General features: G+C 37.1%; 1 protein-coding gene across 4 annotated transcripts in view; it reads left to right on the top strand.

The window, feature by feature from the left end:
* The window catches only part of LOC124787843 (C-terminal-binding protein), a 202,787-nt gene that overhangs the window by 67,142 nt on the left and 114,581 nt on the right, over positions 1-21,064 (top strand). For all 4 annotated transcript variants that reach the window (XM_047254793.1, XM_047254790.1, XM_047254791.1 and 1 more), the window contains exon 2: positions 10,967-11,281. In XM_047254793.1, coding sequence (XP_047110749.1) covers positions 11,084-11,281 — 198 coding nt within the window. In that variant the 5' untranslated portion in view covers positions 10,967-11,083. The remainder of the gene's footprint in view (positions 1-10,966; positions 11,282-21,064) is intronic.

Here is a 21,064-nt window from a genome sequence, read left to right as displayed (position 1 = left end):
CACAGATTAATGTAGCTAAAAGTTTGTGACTATACTTAGTAGTGAAGTACTAAATTAAAACGCCTTGCCTGATACTGAAGTTTGACTGCAGGAACAGTAAAAACTATTTTGTGGGGGGCGTCGACGAGAAAAAGTTTGGAAATGGTTTGAATTTATGTGTAAAGTTGGTTGGAAGTAGCGGAATACTCTCATGAATATAGCCTGGGTAATCTGCGCGCCGTTACACGCTGCCTCTAGACAGTTTTTAACTGAAATAGTTGTCTTACTGTGTGAAACCTTTCACACAAGATTGCACCTCCTAATGAGTAGACCTAGACGTCAATTTGCAGATCGGTCAATAATTTCAACATAGTAGAAATCAAATTTTGTTACTCAAGGAAACCACCAGAAAGGCGATATGCGGCCGGGATCGTGTGACCATTTTAGCCTTTCATATACGGGACAAAATAACTGTCCCTGAAAAATATTTGTAAGATTGCAGCGGAATTAGTCTATGTCAATGAATAGAATAGAACACACACACGTCAAGGAAAACGTTGGAAACAGTGACAAATGTCACTACGCTTGAGTGGATGTGTTTAGTGACCAGCTGAATGAAAAAAATAGTACCCACGATAAAACAGCGTGTAACAGTTCTCACGTGGAACACAATTGATGCAGTGTGTGCAGAACTGTTTGTGCAAGAGCTTGGAAGCGTCTTAAGGGGATACGGAATCGGATTTTGGGTTAAAAAATCGAATTTTTTTTTATTGGCGTATTATATTCTGCCATGTTTCCTCTTTAAAATGACGTATCATACATAGCTCTACTACAATTATAACTATTTTATTTTTATATATTTGTGACATCGGGTATTGCGCTTTAGTTATACACGTCTCTCGTGGCTGACCATGAACTTTTTGGCAGTACCTTTAAAGTGACATGAATTCAAATATCCCGGTTTCCAGCGACTATTTATACACTAGTTGCCCGAAAATGTTTCTCTCTGGTTTCCTCAAGTTACTCTTTGACTTTGTGGCAGGACTGTTTTGTAAACAGTGTGATATAAGAAAGTAGTTGTTGTTGAGTTATTTCGTATTTAGTGCTTCATTTTTCGCAGTGAAAATGCCTGGAGCTAAAGCAAAAGTATTTAAAAAGCGTGTGAACTGGCAAAAGAAAAGAAATAATGATTCATTAGCAAAGCAAAGCAGTTCATCATCATCACTGTTGGAAAATGTGAATCCACTTATTACTGATTTGCCGAACGAACTTACACCAAATGAAAACAGTGCTTCTCATAAAAAACTAAGAGATTTGGAAGAGAAATATAATTTACTTGATAGAGGGAATGAAGTTTTTGAACTCATTGATACGAATATATTGTGTGAAGCTCTTGAAAACAGTTTGTGCTGCAAAAAATGTCATGGAAACGTTTCTCTGAAAGTAGAATCCCATGTTGGCCTGGCTGCCCAGTTTAATTTAATATGCAGTGTTTGTAAATACAGCTGTAAGTTTCCAAGTTCGGTTTCAGTAACTGTAAATAATGGATACAAGAAAACTGAACTTTATAGTGTAAATATTAGGTTAGTTTATGGATTGCGAGCAATTGGTAAGGGCAAAGCAGCTGGTGATATGCTATGTGGTGTTCTAAATCTTCCAAGTGCACCTTCAAAGTTTGAAGCTTACAATTATGTACTAGGATCTGCAGTTGAAGATGTAGCACAGAAGTCAATGCAGGTTGCTGTGGAAGAAGCAGTGGAAGAAAATGACGGCAGTCGTGACCTCACAGTGGCTTTTGATGGCACGTGGCAGAAAAGGGGCCACACCTCCAACAATGGTGTTGTAACAGCAACTAGTGTTGATACTGGCAAGGTTATTGATGTTGCAATAATGTCTAAATACTGTAGGTGCACAGGCAGGCTGAAAAATGAACACAGTGATGACTGTATTGCTAATTATTATGGTAGTAGTGGTGGCATGGAGGTTGCTGGGGTGAAGAAAATTTTTCATCGCTCTTCACAGTGGTATAATGTTCGCTATGTCAAATATCTGGGAGATGGTGACTCTAAAGCATTCAAAGAAGTTTTGGAAAGCAAACCATATGGGAACAGTGTAAATATAAGCAAACTTGAATGTATAGGACATGTGCAGAAGAGAATGGGTGCCAGGCTGAGAAGGTTAAAATCAGTTATGAAAGGGAAAAAACTAGATGATGGGAAAACCTTGGATGGCAGAGGAAGATTGACTGATTCCATAATAGACCACATTCAGAACTGCTATGGCCTTGCAATCAGGCAAAATACAGGCAATCTTGAAGAAATGAGGAGAGCTATATGGGCTTTATATTTCCACACCGCATCCACGGATGAGCATCCACAACATGGTTTGTGCCCCAAAGGTGAAAACAGCTGGTGTAAATACAATAGGGGACTAACAACAGGAGAGAAATACATTCACCACCACAGTCTACCATCAGCCATCATGGCAGAAATAAAGCCCATTTTCAGAGATCTGGCTGACAGAAGTCTTCTGATGAAATGTCTTCACGGAAAAACGCAGAACCCCAACGAGTGCTTGAATAGTGTGATATGGCATCGTCTCCCAAAAACAGTGTTTGTCGGAATTAATACACTACATTTTGGTGTGTATGATGCTGTGGCAACCTTCAATCTTGGAAATATAACTAAATGCCAGGTCCTTCAAAAGTTGGGTATGTGTGTTGGTTCCCGTATGGTACGTGCTATGTTCTTTTTAGATCAGCACAGACTAAGGCATGCTGATAATATAATCAAGACATTAGTGAAAAAAGCAAGACAGGTGCAGAGGGGTGCCAAAAGAAGACTTGAAGATGATTATGAGGACTGTGAAGGGGGTATTAGCTACGGATCAGGAATGTTTTAATCTTCTTTCTCCGTTTCCCGTAAGTTTACTTTTTACTTCATCTAGGAACATTATCTCAGGTACTGGTCAACCTAGAAGTCTGAAATTTTTATGACGTAGTGACATAGGTCCCTATTACATACTGAAACAACGATTTTTTAATTACTTGATTTACAAAAGACTTAGGGGTGATAGTCTAGTAAAAAGCGATGGAAAAAATTTACTTAAAAATAAATGTACAATATCTCTGTAAGAAAATACTTTGACAATAAACTGTTGTTTCAGTATTGTTGTAACATATGAATGCACATACAGTAAAATTTTTACCTCTCTGTCTCCAGTAGTTTGTGAGAAAATGTTCCCTATAGTAGGCATATATTAACATTGTGGGGATAGGTGATTCCGTATCCCCTTAACAAAACTCAGCAGTCTGCAGTGTAAAACTTCATGGCAAAGAGGCGCAAAACCGGCCCTGCACCGAATAAGAGTATTTGTGTTCAGTAAAAGGCTTAATCATCCGTCTGTATTGCTATAAATTTTTCTAGGGCAGTTTTATTTTGACCACCACGTAGATAATTACCTTGGGGGGTAGCCACGGTAATTGTGAGGAATGTAATTCCTCGAAATAGAAACTGCACAGATCTCTACGACGTCGTAAAATTACATTTTGGTAGAGATCAAAACTATTTTGCTTGAAGTTGAAGTTCACGCGCCAAGTATTTGTATTTCTTGGGTTCAGTACAAATGTTAATGTGGGTTAGGTGTATATACCTTAAAAGGACTAGCTGGCATTAGATGCTTAGATATGTACATGGAGCTTAAAACTGCTATAATCTGCGCAGTAGAGCTGATTCTAGATGCTTGCATCAGCGGTGTGGATGGTGCAGCTGATCATGAAGCTGTAAGTACACAGACACAAATAAAAATATCGTCGCCTTACCTGAACAAGGCAGTGGATATAAGCAGTTCAAAGAATGTATTAGAACATACCATGCTAGCATGAAAATGGCAAATGTTGGATGACACCTCAGCCGAAAAATTTCGCAACAATGTTAGGTCTTTTCTGCTTAGTAGATGGACCATAATAAAGCTGAACCGAATGGTCGGAAAGTAAAGGTCGATATAAAAGAAATAACATTACAGAAAAAAAATGTGGTGTAAAAAGGAAATATCAGGCGTAGAATGACTGAAATACAAACATTGCGTAAGCTGTAGTTTGCTAGGAAACATGAATATGTTGCCATTAAAAAGTTATTGAAGTAAGGGCTATGGAATTATAGTAAAGCTCGGTTGCTATTTGGTGTCAAAAGGAAGTGCTCTTGTTGACGCTATAATTTATTGCATAGCCAACGTGCAATGTGAAAGTGAGTACGATGTGAAGCTGTCGTAAAGGTCTCTAGAGAACATAGGGAACACGTTATGATAGATATCTTCGCTTTCTCTCATAAACACAGTGACATTTAAAAGTAAATTAGGGAGTATTATGTGATTTTGACATATTGTAGTAACGTATTTACTTTATTGTTACCGAAGTATTGACATCTGCAATAAGAACCCACAAAAAAAAACTGCGATTTTGCTCTTGCTTTGCGATGTGGCGGAGGAAAGGAAGGAATACTGTTGTTTCTGAGGAGTTTCCCAAGGGTACAAAAAGTTGGGGTTTATCTGTAGTTAGGTGAATTAGGAGTTTGACGTTCAAACTCTTCCCTCCCTCCACAACCAGTAAGCAACATTTCATTTCGCGAGTTTTAGAGTTTAGAGCAGTTTTTCCCCCTCCGCGAGAAAGTTTGTGGACGTAAACTTTTAGTTTCAACTTCCCTCTGTGCTCCCTTCCTCGAGTCTTTGCAGCGAAACTTTGTCGTGCTTAACTTTATGGTTGTGGGGCTCATCACGACCTACTCTCCATCCCGAAAACATCAGACTGCGGATCGTTTATATCCCGGGTTCCGCTGAAAGTTGCGTCAAATATACGGAGGTACATGAACCGCAGGACTACCATCATAGAAATTGACGTGATTACGGTATTCACATTGCTGCGCAGTTCCTTGAAAGCTTTTGTTGTAGAGATAAAATTTATTTTATAACTTCCGGCATAAGATTTATCCGTCTCTCGGAAATTCCATATCCTATTTCCATTCCAATTAAATTTCCACGTGCATAATTACTCATTAACTGTGCCGTTACTGTAAAGGTTTGTTTCTGTTAGAAAACGAGTGTTACCATATGAAAATACGTAATTCCGAGGTGTTTTCTTTCTTTCTACGGTGTTGTTTGATGCAGTGAGTCATCAAATGGCAACCTTAATATGTAGGGATGTAACCTGACCTGAACCTCAAGGTCTGCGGCGTCTCTCTCTCTCTCTCTCTCTCTCTCTCTCTCTCTCTCTCTGGTCTCCGCGTCTCTGTCTGCGTGAGACGGATCGATGCTGGCCGTAGTTCGTGGGAGGGCCCCGGATCGACTCCCAGGACGAGCAGTAGCTCCACATGGTGTGCACAATGCATTCCAAATTCGGCTCATTGATGCCTGCTGATAATGAACTTCCTTTCGCCCGGTCCTTACAGGTTTTTATTAATGATGTTCCTCAGTCTAACGGAAACTGAACAGAAGAATACCTTCAGTTTGCAGTTTTACTTATTCCTTCACCAACCTGCCAGAATATAAAAGTTGACCGATGCTGCCGATATCCGTCAGATAAAGTACTTAACGATTGAGTGCTATATGCTTTAAGTACATGTTAGTGACATTCAATGTGAGCTTATCGGAGCTAACATAAAAAATTAGTTACTACTCTTTCCCCATTTAATAGCTTCTGTGTAACCTAGTTCTGTCCTTAGACAGTTACGGTTTATTTAGCAAACATGGAAATGTTAAGAGAGAGAATTTACTGAATGTTCGCTGAAGATGGCGGTATTTACTGATAACATTGCAACATTTGCACAATTATTTGTCATACTTTTGACTGTGTTCTGGTCCATTTTCTGGTTTTCGTCAAACAAAAAGACAAGAGCAAAATTTAGAATTGTTGTTCATGATAACAACAACAATATCAAGCAACATCGCATGGCCCATTGCTTATACGTTTACAAATATGTGAAAACGTTAGTGTGTATTGTTAGACTGAAATACAGTAATACCAGAGATAATTTAATTTTTTGCTGATTTACTTAATATTATGGAAGGTAGTGGACATAGTAACTTTCCTAAAACGTCTGCTGACGGTTCTCTGCAGAGCTGAAACGTTACAAGGAAATAACTAATTAGAAATAAATTAGTTAAGAAAATATCGAACTGAAATGAATGGACGTTATTATTTGATTTGCCAGTTAAACAGTTACTTTTCGAAAGATCAGCTTCAGTTTCTTCCTCCCGTTTTTGCGTTATTGTTAATGACAATAACATAACCACTTAATACCCGTTTGTGTAAGAGTAATATATGTTCGTAACGTCGAATGAAGTTAACAGCGAGAAATTTGACGAGGTTTATCTTTGGCTAGTAGCAATTTGTCACTTTCACGGAAAACAATTCCAGCGTAAATAGATAATTCGACGCTATTTGGATGTTGAAATTTCACACGCACACGCACACACACACACACACACACACACACACACACAGGATCAACTGTTCACTGTTGCAATTCTATAAAGAATTGCGTTACTTTGGTATTGTTAACTGGCAGAATACCTAACTTAAAAGACGAGCAGATTCCTGTGCTTGCCGATGCCCACCCAATTTCTTGACTTACCTTGCAGAGATAATTAAACTCACTGTTTTGCAGGCGGCTTTACAGTGCAATGACGCACGTGTGTACCTATACAGAAAGCTTGGAATAGTCATAGGCAAATAATTTCTGTTGGAATTAGAATTTTATTTAAATTTTCAATAGGTCGTAAAATTGGGGAGGTTTCTAATACTTCATACACATGGGGGCATGCATTTCCGAGTTAGGGAAGAAACGAATGTTTTGCAGAGTGATAGTCAAAGAATTATAACATTGTAAACAATATTTAACAGCGGTGGAGAGGCCAAACCTTCTGTAATAGTTAAAAACATGACAAAGACAGCTAATACAATTCTTATCCTATTTGTGTGGAAGGTTCACATTACGACAGAAATCCAAGGCTCTCCTTACAATTTCCTGTAAAACAGGCCACAAACAGTTAAAACCTTTCTCTGGCTTGTTATACGATTTCAGATAGTTTTAGGATCATTCCAGTCTCATGTTATCATCTCCAATCTCACTGAAATTTTTCACAGATGTTCCTCAAACAATAATACTAAGTGGTGCAAAATTTGAACTAAAAAATATAAAAACTAACTTTTATGCAATGGTTTCAATGGAGGGTGTAAAATGCCATGCAATGCCTAATATAGTTTTGACCAAATATAAAATGGCTTACAATTGACTCTGTTAGTACTCCAAAGGAGATACTTTCATCAGATGCACAGCTGTTTTACTCAATATGCCGTCCAAATTTCAAGGCTATGTGAGGTCAAAATTGAGGAAAAATCAACCGTGACAGTTTCTTTAAAAAAATTGTGGCTGCGAATATTTTTAGACAAACAAAATATATTGAGTTCCGTTATTTGTTAGAATTCTAGAAGTTGTAAGTAAGTGAATACACAATGAAAATAGTTTTTCATCAAATCTGTGCACACCGTGCCTTTGCCACATATTACCATTGCCAGTTTTTTCTTTCATGCAAAAGGGCAGTTCTTTCTATACTTCATAAGGTTGGAGATGCTCTGGGTAAGGTCAAGAATGTTGAGACCATCATCAGACACCTGCATACCATCATTTTAATAAGGGCATTTTGTCTAAGAAATGAAAATGTTTTGTTTGGTAGGTGTGTTGGTAATTAATTACTAAATACATTTTCTCTAAAATTTTCTTCGTTTCACACATAACCAAAACTTTGAATCTAACTGGAATGAAAACCGTTTCTCCTGCTTAATACGAAGAAAGGTGTTTTTCCTTGTTCTTCTCATGCATTGTTAATGTATCCAGACTTTTCAGTTTCTGCAATCATACAATTTTAAACTTTTAATTCATATGTGGTATCAACCAACCTGCTTACACATTTACTTGTACTTTGCAAATATCATCTTCATGTAGCCTTCTAAATCTTACTTCAAAACATTTGTCCTTTCAGCGAGAATGAACGAACTTGAGGAGTCGATCCTTTCTGCAGTTCCTTACTGTAACCATCAGCATCTGATAACATAGAGGAGGATAACAAGAAGCAGTTTGTTGTGAACCTTATTCTATCATGTTCGGCAAAATTTTAGTGAGCTATTGTTCTTCAGCTGCTATTTATTTATTAAGAGCACACAAGTCCTTTTTAAGAGCATTTGTTTTTGGAAACGTATTATAACATTGCTTTTGCTAAAACTTAGAATTAACTTAGAAGCAAGGTTTCACAACAGAATAAGGTGATTAAATCTGTTTAAAGACCATAACCAAATTAGAGTTTCAGCAGCCAGTGCTGATTATCTTGAAACTTGTTAATTGACTGGAGTCTTATTATTTTTTTTACAGTTGCTAAAAAATGTTAATTGTAGATTCGGTTGTCAAGACAAGTAATCTTCATGTATACTCTGCAAACCACTGTGAGGTGCATGGCAGAGGGTATGTCGCACTGTACCATTTATTAGGGTTTCTGTTCCACTCGTGTATGGATTATGGATATAAAAATTGTTTGAATGCCTGTGTGCATGCAGTAATGATTCTAATCTTATGTTCACGATATCTATGTGAGTGACACATAGGGGGTTGTAGTATATTTGTATCGTAATCGTCTGAAGCTGGTTCTTGAAACTTCGTTAATAGATTTTCTCGGCATAGTTCAAATCTTAGCTCCAAGAGTCTTCCAGTTCAGTTCCTTCAGTATCTCTCTGACTCTCTCCCATGAATTAAACAAACCTATGATGATTCGTGCTGCTATTCTCTGTGTGTGTTCAATATCCCCTGTCAGTCCTGTCTGATACACATCCCACACACTTGAGCAATATTCTAGAACTGCTCGCATGAGTAATTTGTAAGCAGTCTCCTTTATAGACTGATAACACTTCCCCATTATTCTACCATTAAACTGAAGTCTACCACCTGCTTTACCAACAACGGAGTGTATGTAATCACTTCTCTTCACATCTCTACAAAGTGTTGCACCCAGGTATTTGTATGAGTTGGCCGATCCAACAATTACCAACTGATAATATAGTCATGGGATACTAAGTTTATTTCGTTTTGTGAAGTGCACAATTTTACATTTCTGAACATTTAAAGCAAGTTGCCCATCTTTGCACCGCTTTGAAATCCTATCAAGATCTGACTGAATTTCTGTGCAGCTTCTCTCAGTCAGTATGTCATTATGCATAACTGCATCATCTACAAAAGGTGTTAGGTTACTATTAATATTGTCTGCAAAGTCATATATACAACGTGAACAGTAAGGGGCCCAACACATTTGTCTGGGGCACACTTGGAATTACTTCTACATCTGACAATGACTCCATCCAAGATAATATGCTGTGTCCTCCCTACCAAAAAGTCCTCTACTTTTGAGAATAATTGCAGAAGGTGGTGGCTCAGGGCCTACATCTGGATCCATTCATACCACACTAAATAATTCTAATAGGACACATCTGCGCCAAATATGTGAAATCTGCAGGATAATTGGCAACAAATATCTCAGTGCATCCTTGGAGTCCAAAGTACCAGTTTGTTACAGTGCAAACTGGAGAACTGATTAAAACACACCTTTAGAGAACTTGTACAAATGTACTAGTGTCATCCACAGTAGTCTTTCCCAGTCAAACACACTGGTTGTGTGCTATGTTTCATTTTTGTTGACATCCACCAATAACTATCACCCTTATTGAACAAGTTGCCACCAACAATTAAAACACAGCATGTGTTACCCACGTGCATCAGCAAACAACTGTTTAGATGAGTGTACTAATTCTCTAAGTACTACATTTATTCACACAGTTATCTGTATGTGTGTAATAGGCTGTGCTGCTTTTTGAGTTGTCACCAGTATTCCATTTTCATAAATATTTCTTGGCTATAATTAGATTTATATACAAAGTAAAACTACTTGCAAATATATAGGATGACAGCATTTAAAATAACAAATCTACCAGACATTAAATATAGCAACATTGTGTGGGTGTTCGGCAGTAATATTTTCGAGGTAATTTTTTCACTTCAGCCAGGTGATCTCCTAAATAAACAAAACTCTTTCTAGCACAGAAACAACTGCTCTTGGTAAAGAAACAGAATAGTTGATAATATTTAGTAGTACATCGAAGTTATTCACAGTATATCAAAGTTTTGGTGCCCTGCAGGGTATGTTCAAATTTCAGGTGATCAGATGGTGAGTCCTGAAATTGGTTCAATCAGTGTGGAATGACCTTTTCATTATCAGTTAAAAGTGCTTGTAATCAAGCAGGTTTCTCTGGAACTCTCACTGTAGTGATTGAAATGTTGTGTTTATTGTGTGTCATACCCGAATGTGTGTAGCAGAGATTAATTTGTAATTGGTGGAAAAATTGTAGTCACAAAGCTCATACTGAAGTTAATTGAAGAAGGAATTTATCAACATGGTTTCAAGGTATTTTTTTAATTCATAGTGAATGCAAAGCATTAAGCAGAACATAAAGAATTCTCTCTCTTTCATTCTAATAAAATCAGTTAATTCTCCATCATCCGCTATTTGTAGCTCGTTGTTGAATTTGATTGGCCTGTACACTTACTTTTACTTTGTTTGCTCCTATGCATTGAGGTAGCTAATGGATATTAATCAGTTTCCTTGTAACCACCTCGTTGATTTGTTATGTTCATGAGATATTTACCTCCCCCCCCCCTCAAGAAACAGAAAGTTTTCAGGTAAAACAACAAAGGTTATTGCCATAAGCTACACAGCTTCAGTGAAGCAGCTATAATGTAAACTATATGTACAGCTTGAGTATTGACAGTTACTTACTGTAACAGCAAAACAGTCTATACTTGCAGGTGCCCAGAAGTAACTAATTTTTACTTAAAAGTATTTTACTCTCACACAAAAAATAAAATTAGATTGATAAATTTGTTTTCATTTTCAGGTGTGGAGCATGATGAAGCATAGGGTGTGCTACAGAAGTGTGTGATGACAGTGGCAGCCCTCTAGTGCACCAGGACAAGTAACTCATTTCTGTGACTGAACTGTTGTTTCGACACTCATGGACAAGCGCAAGATGTTGCCGAAACGTCCTCGCATGGATAATTTGCGTGGCCCGATTGCTAATGGCCCTATGCAGACTCGTCCTCTCGTGGCCCTCCTGGATGGTCGTGACTGTTCAATTGAGATGCCGATTCTGAAAGATGTTGCTACTGTAGCATTCTGTGATGCACAGTCAACGTCAGAAATACACGAAAAGGTAACGTGACTATACCGAATTTTCGAAAGACTGGGTGCAAGAACAGTTGGACGTAATGCGGTAAAAAGTGTATTTTATTAGGGAGTTTAAACCATTGTTTAATTGAAATGTATACATGTCATAAATTTGGGAAATGATTCTGTACTGCAACACCTACCGTTGCTTAATGTGTCAACAAATTTGACATATGTCACTAGTTGTTGAATTTTATAGATCTAAACATTTTAATCCTCACATCTTACGGGTAAATAGTGTTGTAGTGTTAATAGTTCTAAAACATTTACCTGAATCAAATAAATTATTTGCGCTGCTGCTGCTGCTGCTGCTGCTGCTGCTGGAGTTGAATGAGGGCAAGGAGAGTACAGTAGCTCAAAATACTCACAAGACAAACAGATTGTTTCTTGTATTTACAAATTGAGTTTTTGCTTGAATTTATACTCAAAAGTATGAACATTTGGGAAGGAGTGATCTGCTTTAGAGTCTTACTTCACAAATGTAACACAGTTTTCTAAATTTTTTTTCTGAAAATGGCTCTGATTGAGTGCATCAATTGCTAGTGTATTTTTTCATTAAAATTTAACTACAGGTTGAACAATACAAGTATCACTATAGCACTGAAGTCACCGTGTTAGAATCTTTGCTGACCACTCTGTTTTTTCTCTTTCTTTATCACCATGCCCACTGAATTTTTTTTGTGTGTAATTTGGAGTGGTCTCCCAACATTTACAGCCAAGCGCTCCCTGTATTGAATTTTAAGCTCATCTTCTGTATGCATACTTCCAGGTTTTCTCAATGCTGCTTTGAGAGTACCAGAATTATGCATATAAGTGGTTTTGAACGCACTTGTTTCTCAGAAAGTAAATGGTGGTGTTGTGCATTAAATTTCAGGTTAATATGGCACACATGTGGAAGATAAAGGTCTTATTCAAATTGGAACTAAAATATATCTTGAGAAAGTATGAAGTCCATATTACACATTACACCTAAGTCATACATCTGTGCAGCAGTGCCCCAAGCATACATGTTCTGAATTACAGACTGGTTTATGTCATCCAGTTGGATAGTACACCTATGCTATTCAGCAGGGATATTAAAGGTGTGAATCCATCCATCTGCTCTAGATGTAGACACCGGTAATGGAAAAAACTCAAATGAGTATGTCTTATTTCTTGACGAGTCATTCATTAAAATTAAACATTTCTGAAAAACTAAATGTGCCTATTTTTTAAGTAACCGTTCCCTTATTTAACTATTGTGGAACTACGTTGTTGTTCTGAATTATGGGCTCAACTGAATTGTTCATTTTATGTTCTGACACATGATTGCACAATAACATGTTTATCTAAAAGTACATTTATACAGCATTTTGTAGTTTAAGGACACAGTTGTTTTCTGAGCTGTTGCTCTGTCAGTGTTCATAACTCTAGGGATCGCGGCAGAATGGATGACGAAGAAAAGCCAAACATGGTTGGCTTCGACCATGGCTGGGAAGAAGGGACGACGGGAGGGACATAAGCAGTGTTAATAATTGAACTGAGATTAGCAGGAATTTTCATGACATTGAATGTGTCTTTTTGTGACAAGCTACTGTCGATGATAAAGAAAGGCAGTCACTCAGGTGACACAAGCAGCGTAGGCAGCAACATCACGTGGTTGGAAGTAAGAATTGAACTATTTATTTATTCAGTTTTTGATTGGACTCTTAACAGTTGTTTCAAGCTTCTCTTTCCAAGCATGCTGAAATAGAGCAAAAGGTCCAATCAAATCAAACGTGAACTTCAGTCAGTGAATGAATGTGCTAAGTATACAAATCAGAACTCACATGTATAAAGCTATATGTAAATTTTTTCAGAAGTGCTGACCTACATTATTATGATACGAGCTGAGGATCTACAGGTACTATATCTCACTATACGCTTCGGTCAGGGTGCTTAATGTTTATTGGATGCATTACAGTTCTAGAATACGAAGCAATCGGTACAAAGAATGTTTTTGCAAGCGTCTTGTATAAAAGGAAGTCTACTACCAAAAAAAATTTGCTTTTGTTTATTTACTGCATTTATGAAAATTTACTCACTGGAGAACACACAAAAACCCCAATCCTCCTAGTTCCACCCACCATTTTACCGCCAGATGACTCTTGCGCTAGACCTGTATCATTCATGTAGGATGATTGTGCAATATCCCCTTTAAGCAGCTGTGTTGAACACTGTAGGTAATTGTAAGAGATTTACGGCAATGAAAAGTGAGAAGGAAGAAGCTATTGCAACTTCAAAATTTTGTTTATGTTGTTGCTTCGTCTTGTTACCCCATTCAGTTCATTGGTGATGTTGTGGCTTCTTTCACTTGGTGATTAGAGATATTTGTATTAGGTAGTTACTCACAGTTAGCTATGTAGATAGAGATCAATTTATGATACAGTCTGAATGACTTCGTAATATTATTCAAAACTTCTTCAGTGATTTTGTTAGAATACTAATCAGTTGTCATGTTTCGAGCAGTTCTGTAGGCCTCAGATTGTTAAAGTTCCTTTTTCTCCCATTTCGGTTAATATCGTGGAACAGTTTTAATTAGGTCTTCTTGGCATTCAAAGTATTCGGGCTGTACAGAAGTTAAGTAATTGTTTTCAGTTGTAGAGAACAATATTCTGTTCAAAAAGCTGTAATGAAGAGCATTGACCATTAGCCTAAAAGGAAAATTAAATATCTTACGTGAATGACCTACTGGAAACCCAGCTTTGTGGTGGATAAAGACAGTTGAAACATTTACAAGGAAATAGTATTGACATGGTAGTACACACAGAAGATAATTATCAGAGGAAGTAAAAAACCATTGCTTATTTTTAAATGCTGCTGAGATTTGTGTTCTCACAAGTCTATTAGTATATTTTCTGAAAAGTGGTATGCCATGAACAGTTTGTATTCAGATTATTATTATTATTGTCATTATTATTTCTTTCTGTTATTATTATTATTTCTTTCCGTTCTCAGACGTTACGTCTGGTTAAAAATGGAAAGTGACGCGGTCCTTGATCAAGCGTGACTTCCTTTTAACTGTAGGGTATATGTTACATTGCATTTAGGAACTTTCGGGTAATTGAACATGTATCAATAATTACAGATTTCTGTAGTTGTGTGTGTGGATACGAAAGTGCTGGCAGGTCGATAGAAACACAAACAGACACATACATACACACAAAATTCAAGCTTTCGCAACAAACTGTTGGCTCATCAGGAAAGAGGGAAGGAGAGGGAAAGATGAAAGGAAGTGGGTTTTAAGGGAGAGGGTAAGGAGTCATTCCAATCCCGGGAGCGGAAAGACTTACCTTAGGGGGAAAAAGGACAGGTATACACTCGCACACACGCACATATCCATCCACACATACAGACACAAGCAGACATTTGTGTGTATGTTTGTGTTTGTTTGTGTGTCTATCGACCTGCCAGCGCTTTCGTTCGGTAAGTCACCTCATCTTTGTTTATTTATATATATTTGGATGTAGCTGTATTGCGTTGATGTACTGATGGATATTGTGTGGTATGACTCCTGTAGTTGATAGTATAATTGGTATAATGTCAACTTCATCCTGATGCCACATGTCCTTGACTTCCTCAGCCACTTGGATGTATTTTTCAATTTTTTTCTCCTATTTTCTTCAGTATATTTGTTGTATTGGGTATGCATATTTCGATTAGTTGTGTTAATTTCTTCTTTTTATTGGTGAGTATGATGTCAGGTTTGTAATGTGGTGGTGTTTTATCTGTTATAATGGTTCTGTTCCAGTATAATTTGTAGTCATCATTCTCCAGTACATTTTGTGGTGCATACTTGTATGTGGGAATGTGTTGTTTTATTAGTTTATGTTGTATGGCAAGTTGTTGATGTATTATTTTTGCTACATTGTCATGTCTTCTGGTGTATTCTGTATTTGCTGGTATTGTACATCCGCTTGTGATGTGATCTACTGTTTCTATTTGTTGTTTGCAAAGTCTGCATTTATCTGTTGTGGTATTGGGATCCTTAATAATATGCTTGCTGTAATATCTGGTGTTCATTGTTTGATCCTGTATTGCAATCATGAATCCTTCCATCTCACTGTATGCCTTTTCTTAGCAGTGTGTTGGATGCGTCTTGCTCAATGTGTGGCTGTGTTAGATGATACGGGTGCTTGCCGTGTAGTGTTTTCTTTTTCCAATTTACTTTCTTCGTATCTGTTGATGTTATGTGATCTAAAGGGTTGTAGAAGTGGTTATGAAATTGCAATGGTGTAGCCGATGTATTTATATGAGTGATTGCTTTGTGTGTTTTGCTAGTTTCTGCTTGTTCTATAAAGATTTTTCTTAAATTGTCTACCTGTCCATAATGCAGGTTTTTTTATGTCGATAAATCCCCTTCCTCCTTCCTTTCTGCTTAATGTGAATCTTTCTGTTGCTGAATGTATGTCATGTATTCTATATTTGTGGCATTGTGATTGTGTAAGTGTATTGAGTGCTTCTAGGCCTGTGTTACTCCATTTCACTACTCCAAATGAGTAGGTCAGTATTGGTATAGCATAAGTATTTATAGTTTTTGTCTTGTTTCTTGCTGTCAATTCTGTTTTCACTATATTTGTTAGTCTTTGTCTATATTCTTCTTTTCGTTGTTCTTTAATATTTGTATTATCTATTCCTATTTTTTGTCTGTATCCTAGATATTTATATGCATTTGTTTTTTTCATCGCTCCTATGCAGTCGCTGTGGTTATCCAATATGTAATCGTCTTGTTTAGTGTGTTTTCCCTTGACTATGCTATTTTTCTTACATTTGTCTGTTCCAAGAGTCATATTTATATCATTGCTGAATACTTCTGTTATCTTTAGTAATTGGTTGAGTTATTGATTTGTTGCTGCCAGTAATTTCAGATCATCCATGTGTTATTTTGTGTGGGTATGTTTCAGTAATATTATATCCATAATTTGTATTATTTAGCATGTTGGATAGTGGGTTCAGAGCAAGGCAGAACCAGAAAGGACTTAATGAGTCTCCTTGGTATATTATTATTATTATTATTATTATTATTATTGTTATGTAAGAAGGTGCTTTGCTTTCCATTCTGTGTAAATTCCAGATCTGGTTGATACATGAAATGGATATACTTGTCATTATCATTGCAAGTTGTCATGCTTATTGCCAAATGTCGGGACCCCATAAACCAAGCGTCTGACCCAAGATGGATGAAAGAATGTAAAACTTCCAGTTCCTTCAATCGACTTGTGAATTGAACATGTCCTGCTAGATCATATATTGTGAGTTTGGGCTTCCTGAGATTGAGGTGTAAGCCATACGAGAGACTGATTTTCTTTTATTCCGTTAGGGGCTCAGCAAATTCATCTTAGCTGCTGGCTAAAAGCACGGTGTCATCAGCAACTCGGAGATTGTTGATAGTTCTACCACCAGTTGAGATGGCTTCAGTCCAGCCATTGAGAATATTCCTAATGACATGACATGATATGCATAAATGTTGTACAGTCAGAGATTAAACACAACCCTTTCTTGTCTAATACACTGAAGATACCAAATGTACCAGGACTTGTCTTCATAGCTGCAAGGTGATCATTGTGTAGACTTCAAATTGATGCTGTCAAGTGCAGTGGGACACCAAACACCACAAGCACATGTCACAACTTTCCCTAGGCAGCACAACCAAAGGGTTCCCTATAGTGAAGGAAGCAGATGAAAATGGGAACACGGAACACTTTTGATTTCTTGATTATTAGTCATATGTCGAGAATCTGTTTACAAGTTTGTTTTCCTTCAACAAAACATGCTTGTTGTGTGGATATATGAGGCTGAACACACAGCTTCAGGTGCCAGTTAAAGATGTAGGGCAAAAGTTCGCATGTGTCGGATATGAGAGAAACAGTGTTGGGGTTGGAGCAGTTAGGCGTTGACCCATGCTTGTGTGTGGGGAAGAAGAGAGATTTTGACGAGTCTCCTGACCAAACTGTTTCCAATGTTTTTGTATAGGATTTTTCACTAAGTTTGTACCGAATTGTACAGGAAACATCATCTGTTTAAAATATTTTACTTGTTCATTCATACAAAGATTTTAACAGCAAGTGTTTTCTCGAGAGTTCATTGTTATTGATTATGGTAATGAAGTTAACTGTGCATAAAATACAGTGAATTTAGATAAATCTCTGAAATGAAATGTACTGTTGCAGAAGCAACAGGTGTTACAGAAACAAAAGATTTTTGTTTGCTTGCCTCATAGGTAGCATTGAGTATGGATATTTGTCTTTACTGCTTAGATCCTAGTGCTAGATTCAAAAACTGCAGCTGTGTGAATCATGAGAAAATAGAAAGTGTCACACATTCAAAATGAAGTCTCTGTAGTTAAACGATTACACCAGTGTTCCGCAATGTCGTACACATGCTAATATGAGAGTTCTGAAGTTCACAGAAACAGGACGGAGATCAGGGCACAAAACACTCCAACCATAATAGTGTGTTTCCTAAGTATTGCTAGTGGAAAAGGTGCACAGTATGGTGGTAATACTGCACAGCTCTCTCCAGCAGAGTATTTAATGGCTTGACACTGTGGGTATTATAGTGTGAAATGTCATCCCTCAGCTTGCAGGGATCGGTATTTGTGTTACTATAGAAATTTCAATTGGAGTCAAAACAAATGTCAACAAAAGCCTATAGAACTAGGGCAGTGAAACGGTGACATGTGCTAGGTGTTTGCATGTTAGAACAATTAAAATTTTTAAATAATTCTTGGGAAAATTTCGGCACCATGAAAAATTATATATATTGAGATTCCATATAGGTTACGTTGTTTTAAGTTCTCACCTAAATCTGGTTGCTGAATAAATTTGTGTCGGTAAAATGGTTGCAATAAGACTGTATGATGAATTTACATACAGGACAGTGGCAGTGTATCTTAGGACATTGCTGACCAGAAGAAACTATGGAATTCTGAAGTTAAAAGGAATAAAATAGGCAGGGCAAAATATTATATATTATTTTTATAGAAACCGGACAGCAGTTCAATTTGTTGAGACATGGTGGAGATAGAAATGAGATTGGGCTGCAGCTTGTCCGCGATGTTATTCAAGTTTGTAAGATAAAAATCACTAAAAGGAAAATGAAGGTAATGGAGTCAGGTTAGTCAGATTATGCTGAGTGTGTTAAATTATCAAATAAGACACTGAAAATGATGTAAGAGTTCTGCCATTTGCTTAGCAATGTAACTGATGAACAAAGTAGGGAGGATGTGTAATAGCAAGATCAATGTTTACAAGAAAGAGAAATCTGTTAACATTGAATTTGTTTATAAGTTTTGGGAAGTCTTTTCTGAAGGTGTTTGTCTGGTGTGTAAGCTTGAACTGAAGTGAAATGTGAATGACGAATAGTTGAGAACAGAAGCATACGAAATGAAATTTGGTGCTTCCAAGGAATGCTAAAAGTCAGTTGCATATATGAAACTAATGGTGTGTGTGTGTGTGTGTGTGTGTGTGTGTGTGTGTGTGTGTGTGTGTGTGTGTGTGTGTGTGTGTTGAATTGAAGAAGACTACAACAAAAGTAACAGATACATCAGCAGTGATATCATGAAGGGAGGATACTGACTCAATATCTGCAAGCCGCTGTTGTTCACAGCTGTTTCTCTCTGTCAGCCAAATGTTTCAGACTTATTTTTATGCTGCACACAGTGATTTGAAATTATATCCAAGTGATGGTCGGCACTTATGGAGTTCACAACATTCATAACGGCATCCCGATTAAAACTCGGACTAGGTAAGGCCTAGTTCCTTTCATGTGTAACCAGACCAGTCTCTATGCTTCCTTTAGTGGTGGTTCCCAGTGCTCCTCGTATTTTTTTTCTTTTTTCTGTGAGTGTTTTACAGCCACTGACCTCGGGGACGAGTGGCTGCCAGGTAAAAAGTGTCCTCTGCTGTCTCATTTCCCATGAAACAACGTATATCAGACCATTGTCATTTTGTGTGTGTAATTATATTACTATAACAAAATCTTTTTTGTAACTGACAAACAAGTTTTAACTGTCCGTGATAAAGGAAGTTGTAAAAACATATCTTTCCAGGCACTTTAATAGGTGGTTATCACTGAAACAACAGGTTTTGGGTTATACTTATTCTTCCCGTCTTCTGAAGTAATGTTGTTTTCAATCACTTGTTGCTGTTCTTTCCAGCAATAAATGTAGATTTCAAACAAAGATTGAAGTAGTATAATGAAAGTGAAGGAGCAGTAGATATCATTAGATATGAGGCTGAGACTGTGGCAGAAATTGATCTGTATTTCTAGAAAAGATGTCAAAGGAGAAAGAGATGGGTGCGATGATGGTGAGAGCAAAAGGTGACAAGTTGATGACTTTCCTGCATTGTCACTTTCGGATGGTTTCAATTTTTCACCCTGAAGCAACCGTAATATTAAGAGTTTGGTTGTTATCCCCAGTTTATAGCACATGAGTAAAATTATAGGTATATCACTCAAATAGACCACCTCTTAAAAAAACATTGTGTAAGTTTCCTCCTTACATGATATCACAAGTTTGTTGTGCCTCTCCTCGTTTTAATCTTTTAAAGCAAGCAGGGTATTCTACTAAATTGGTACCACACTCCATAAAATACTTCCGGACTGTGGGTGATTCCGTTCTACAACACGACTGACGTCAGGGGAAGAGAGTGAGAAATACCTCATAGATCAGGTGCGGGTGGACAAAGCATGTACATGTGTACCATCAAATAGGCCATGACACACAGCAATGGGTGCATTACTGTCTGAGCAGTGCTATAGAGATTTGTATGTCATGGGTTTGTCATTCATGTCAAACTAGGGTGTTACTGTTAAAATAGCCTGATTTCTTTTACCATTTTATATAACAAACTAATGTTTCAAATCAGTGGAAATGTTATGAATAAACATCACACATTTTTAAAATCAGTTTTGTTTAGAAACCAAAATGGTCCTACGGCAAATAGATTTGTTGATTCGTAACTGCTTCGTAGTAAAAATGTATGAAGCCAAGAGCAAACACATACTGGAAAAATATAAGTTATTCAGAATTTAAATACTGGTATAGTTTTAACTGGCAGTTTTTTCTCATCCCTGCTTTGTAAATCTATTTGTCCAGAAGCTACAAAATAGAGTTGCGATTCAAAGTTGTTGCCATATATGCATTTAAGCTTGAGTTCTGTTAATTATATTCAATTTATACTAGCAACTGCTGGATTAGTTACAAAATTTAATGCCCTTTACTTTCACTCTCCTACTTAATTTGTGCAGTTTTTTTTCACTTGTGGGTGTTCTTTCACACCATTGTGAAATTAGTTTTTGTAGATGTTACATTTGTAACGCGCCAGATGATGTCGTAGGTCTTCCTGCACTTCCTCGTGGAAAGACATGAAACATTGTTGCTTTACAATAGCTTTTGTTTTGGCTATTGTAGTAACATATTCTTCATCTTTACTTTTCAGACTAGAAATAATTTGGATAGTTTGTCAATTTGTTAATTTTTTTGTTTCAAGCTGTTCAAACTTCCAAAGGAAGATAAAATGGGGTGGGTGTGGTTGGTACAGGGTGTGGGAATTTGTGGCGTCATGTATTTGAGAGTAGTTGTCTTAATGTTCCAGCATTGGCTAACCAGCATAACCAGAATCAGTGTAGATTTGGTAGAGAGTTGAATAAAATACTGAGAATGTTTCAGAAAATTCTTGTCTGCACTGGGAAAAATCTTTCTAATTCACTGTTGTAATGATTCATTGTAAATCAGTTAAAATGTAAT

Source organism: Schistocerca piceifrons, chromosome 3 (assembly GCF_021461385.2).
Source record: "Schistocerca piceifrons isolate TAMUIC-IGC-003096 chromosome 3, iqSchPice1.1, whole genome shotgun sequence".
Classification (NCBI taxonomy): domain Eukaryota; kingdom Metazoa; phylum Arthropoda; class Insecta; order Orthoptera; family Acrididae; genus Schistocerca; species Schistocerca piceifrons.
This window is presented reverse-complemented; position numbering and strand designations above follow the sequence as displayed.